Raw genomic sequence first — 5,000 nt, 5'->3', positions numbered from 1 at the left:
CACTCTCCTTTACACTCCCCTTTACACTCTCCTTTTACACACTCCACTTTACATTCTCCTTTACACTCCCCTTCCACTCTCCTTTTACACACTCCGCATTTCACTTCTCCTTTCCACTCTCCTTTAACACCTCCCCTTTACACACTCCCCTTACACTCTCCTTTTACACTCTCCTTTTACACTCCCCTTCCACTCTCCTTTTACACTCTCCTTTTACACACTCCCCTTTACACTCCCCTTTACACTCTCCTTTTACACACTCCCCTTTACACTCTCCTTTTACACACTCCACTTTACATTCTCCTTTTACACTCCCCTTTACACTCTCCTTTTACACACTCCTTTACACTCCCCTTTACACTCTCCTTTTACACACTCCCCTTTACACTCTCCTTTTACACTCCCCTTTACACTCCCCTTTACACTCCTTTTACACACTCTCCTTTTACACTCTCCTTTACACTCTCCTTTTACACTCCCCTTTACACTCCCCTTTACACTCTCCTTTTACACACTCCCCTTTACACTCTCCTTTTAAACACTCTTCTTTTACACACTCCCCTTTACACTCTCCTTTTACACTCTCCTTTACACTCCCCTTTACACTCTCCTTTTACACTCTCCTTTTAAACACTCCCCTTTACACTCTCCTTTTACACACTCCCCATTTACACTCTCCTTTTACACACTCCCCTTTACACACTCCCCTTTACACTCCTTTACACTCCCCTTTACACTCTCCTTTTACACACTCCCCTTTACACTCTCCTTACACACTCCCCTTTACACACTCCCCTTTACACTCCTTTACACTCCTTTTACACACTCCCCTTTACACTCTCCTTTTACACACTCTCCTTTTAAACACTCTTCTTTTACACTCCCCTTTACACACTCCCCTTTACACTCCTTTTACACACTCTCCTTTTAAACACTCCCCTTTACACTCTTTTACACATTCCCCTTTACACTCTCCCTTTACACTCTCCTTTTACACTCCTTTTACACACTCCCCTTTACACTCTCCTTTTAAACACTCCCCTTTACACTCTCCTTACACACTCCCCTTACACTCCCCTTTACACTCCTTTACACTCTCCTTTTACACACTCTCCTTTTACACTCCCCTTTACACTCCCCTTTACACTCTCCTTTTAAACACTCTCCTTTTACACACTCCCCTTTTACCTCCCCTTTACACTCTCCTTTTACACTCCCCTTTACACTCTCCTTTACACACTCCCCTTTACACTCTCCTTTTAAACACTCTTCTTTTACACACTCCCCTTTACACTCTCCTTTACACACTCTCCTTTACACACTCCCCTTACACTCCCCTTTACACACTCCTTTTAAACACTCCCCTTTACACTCTCCTTTTACACACCCCTTTACACTCCCCTTTACACTCTCCTTTTAAACACTCTCCTTTACACACTCCCCTTTACACTCTCCTTTTACACTCCCCTTTACACTCTCCTTTACACACTCTCCTTTTAAACACTCTTCTTTTACACACTCCCCTTTACACTCCCCTTTACACTCTCCTTTTACACTCCCCTTTACACTCTCCTTTTACACTCTCCTTTTACACTCCCCTTTACACTCTCCTTTTACACTCTCCTTTTACACTCCCCTTTACACTCTCCTTTTACACACTCCCCTTTACACACTCCCCTTTACACTCTCCTTTTAAACACTCTCCTTTTACACTCTCCTTTTACACTCTCCTTTTACACTCTCCTTTTACACTCTCCTTTTACACTCCCCTTTACCTCCCCTTTACACACTCTCCTTTTACACCTCCCCTTTACACTCTCCTTTTACACTCCCCTTACACTCTCCTTTTACACTCTCCTTTACACACTCCCCTTACACTCTCCTTTTACACCCCCATACACTCCCCTTTACACTCTCCTCTTACACACTCCTCCTTTACAATCACCTTTTACACACTACCTCTTTACACTCCCCTTTACACTCTCTTTGTACACAGTCCCCTTTACACCCCCTTTACACTCTCATTTTACACACTCCCACTTTACACTCCCCTTTACACACTCCCACTTTACACTCTCCTTTTACACACTCCCCTTTACACTTCCTTTACACTCTCCCTTTACACTCTCCTTTTACACACTCCGCATTACACTTCCCTTTCCTCTCTCCTTTAACACACTCCCCTTTACACACTCGTCCTTTACACTCTCCCTTTACACTCTCCTTTTACACACTCCCGCTTAACACTCTCCCTTTACACACTCCCCCTTTACACTTCCCCTTTACACTATCCTTTTACACACTCCCCCTTTACACTCCCCTTTACACACTCCCCTTTACACACTCCCCCTTTACACTCCCCTTTACACACTTCACTTCCCCTTTACATTCTCTTTTTTCACTTTCCCTTTACACTGTTCCCCTTTACACTACAGTGGTACCTTGACCTACAAGTGCATTAATGTACGAGTTTTCTGAGGTACGAGCGGTCACCTGGTCGATTTTTTGCTTTGTTACGCGAGCAAAAAACTGAGGTACGAGCTCGAGACGCCGCTGCTAGGCGAGGCGAAGCCAGAAAGCGCAGATTGTGACAAAAATTAAGATAAGCAAAGAAGAAAAAGTAAACAATTTAAAGTTTAGGGATACGTAGTGTACAGGAGTGATAGTAAAAAACGAGTTTTTCCTCCTCTGCCGCTTATTGCCTCTAGAGCCCCCTTTACACTCTCCAGCTTTATACTTTCCCCTTTACACTCTCCCTCTTTACACTCTGTCTTTACACTCTCAGTCTTTACACTATCCCCCTTTACACACTCCCGCTTTACACATCCCCCCTTTACAATTTCTCTATACACTCCAATCTTTACACGCTCCCTTTAACATTACATTTATTCCATCCTTTACACTCCCCTGATGTTTATCTCCCCCGTGGGTTTCTAGGTTTTAGGTGTCAGTGAGATTTGAACTCATGCCTGCAGTAAGTCCACCTCAGCCCATGCAGGTGTGATGAGACCAGACTCACGCTGGTGCTGGAAGACAGAGTAGGAAAGCCGCACATTGAGATTGCTTTTGTTGTGTTCAGATGTTATAAAGCCTCTGATTTCTCACGCAGCCCAGAGTTTTTTCCCTGCAGCCCAGATTCCTGTCTGACATTTCAGCTTCCTGTTTGCAGTGACTTCCTGTTTCCTGTTTCTTTGTTGTGAGTTGTTGGCTGTAGTTATGAGGAGTGAAGTCCTGCACTGTGAGCTGAGAGAGGGGGAAACAGGTGACGTGAGTGGTGAAGAGTTCCTCATGTGGGTTTCAGTCTGATGTGAGTCACAGCTGGAATCAGTAGAACATCTGGGGAAAGGATCACTCCTCACACCAAACCTGTTTCAGTTTTAAAATGAATTAATCACAAACTGTTATATGATATCAGATTTAGAGTAACTGTGTGTGTGTGTGTGTGTGTGTGTGTGTGTGTGTGTGTGTGTGTGTGTGTGTGTGTGTGTGTGTGTTTCACAGTGTGCTTGACAAAATACATGCACTGTGCTCAAAAGCTTTTAGTGAAGTGTAAAGACTAGTGAAAACTAACTGTGTGTATGTATGCATGTACGTGTGTGTGTGTGTGTGTGTGTGTGTGTGTGTGTGTGTGTGTACAGCGTCTGATTGAGACGTTACAGTTTGGTGATGACGGTGCGGCCATTGAGCAGCAGATCACAAACCACAACAAGTTCCACAGCTCCATCCAGAGAAGTTCAGAAGTGCAGAGAGCCAGAGAGGAAATGGTAACACACACACACACACACACACACACACACACACACACATCAGACTCACTCAAAAACATTGCATTGGGGTGTCTGTTGGTAAATTTGTGTGTGTGTGTGTGTGTGTGTGTGTGTGTGTGTGTGTGTGTGTGTAGATCCAGTTGGGAGAAAAGGGGAATATTCATGCTCTGGATCAGGAGTGGGACACATTACAGGTACAATGACATTCACTTTCACTTCTTTCATTACTGTCCACACCTTCTGTCTCAATCTCTCCTGTCCACACCCCCTGTCTCACTCCCTAATGTCTCACTCTCTCCGTGTCTCACTCTCTACCTCTCTCCTGACTCACTCTCTTTTGTCAACACCTGCTGTATCACTCTATCTTGTCTCACTCTCTACTATCCACAAACCATGTCTCAATCTCTAATGTCTCACTCTCTCCATGTCTCCCTCTCTCCTGTCTCCCTCCCTCCTGTCCCACTCTCTCTCTGTCTCACTCTCTCTCTCTCACTCTCTCTTGTCTCACACTCTCTGTCTCGCTCTATTTATATTTTGTCTCACGTCCTCCAGTCTCACGTCCTCCAGTCTCACTTACTTCAGTCTCATTTACTCCTGTCTCACTTTATTTCTCTGACGTGTGATGTAGAAAATGTCACATGACCGGATGAGCCAGCTGAAGGACATGCAGAACATCCTCTCCGACATCTCTCAGGCCATCATGTGGGTGAACGACAGAGAGGAGGAGGAGCTCATGTTCGACTGGGGTGATAAAAACATCGACACCTACATCCCTAAGAAACGGGAAAGCTATTCAGTATGCACACACACACACACACACACACACACACACACACACAAACACCTATTCCCTGAAAGCAAGCCCTAGGAGAAGTTCTGCTGTAGAACAAAGAGAGAACGTCCTGCTTCTCTTCGTTAATATTCGAAGCTGGAGATGCAGCAGCAGAAGTCTGGAGATCTCACAGGCTTATAGAAGAGCACCTGATCCTGAACATTCTATTCTTCTGTATATTTCTCTAATGATACCATCAATCTAATGATCATGTGAACTAACACACATCTCCTACACTAGCAAAGAAACTTTAAGGTTCATACACAAGTTCAGATTCGATTCGGTTGGTACTTTAAACAACAAAAGGGTTTGTGCAAAAGAGCAACAGCAGCAGCAGCAGTCAAAACAGATGTGCAGCAGCAGTCAAAACAGATGTGCAGCAGCAGTCAAAACAGATGTGC

General features: G+C 44.5%; 1 protein-coding gene across 1 annotated transcript in view; it reads left to right on the top strand.

The window, feature by feature from the left end:
- dspa (desmoplakin a) overlaps window positions 1–5,000 on the top strand; it is a 35,048-nt gene that overhangs the window by 6,793 nt on the left and 23,255 nt on the right. The window contains 3 exon segments of the mRNA XM_046852850.1: window positions 3,639–3,764; window positions 3,902–3,961; window positions 4,396–4,563. Coding sequence (XP_046708806.1) covers window positions 3,639–3,764; window positions 3,902–3,961; window positions 4,396–4,563 — 354 coding nt within the window.

This window comes from Silurus meridionalis, chromosome 6, assembly GCF_014805685.1.
Source record: "Silurus meridionalis isolate SWU-2019-XX chromosome 6, ASM1480568v1, whole genome shotgun sequence".
Taxonomy (NCBI): Eukaryota; Metazoa; Chordata; class Actinopteri; order Siluriformes; family Siluridae; genus Silurus; species Silurus meridionalis.
This window is presented reverse-complemented; position numbering and strand designations above follow the sequence as displayed.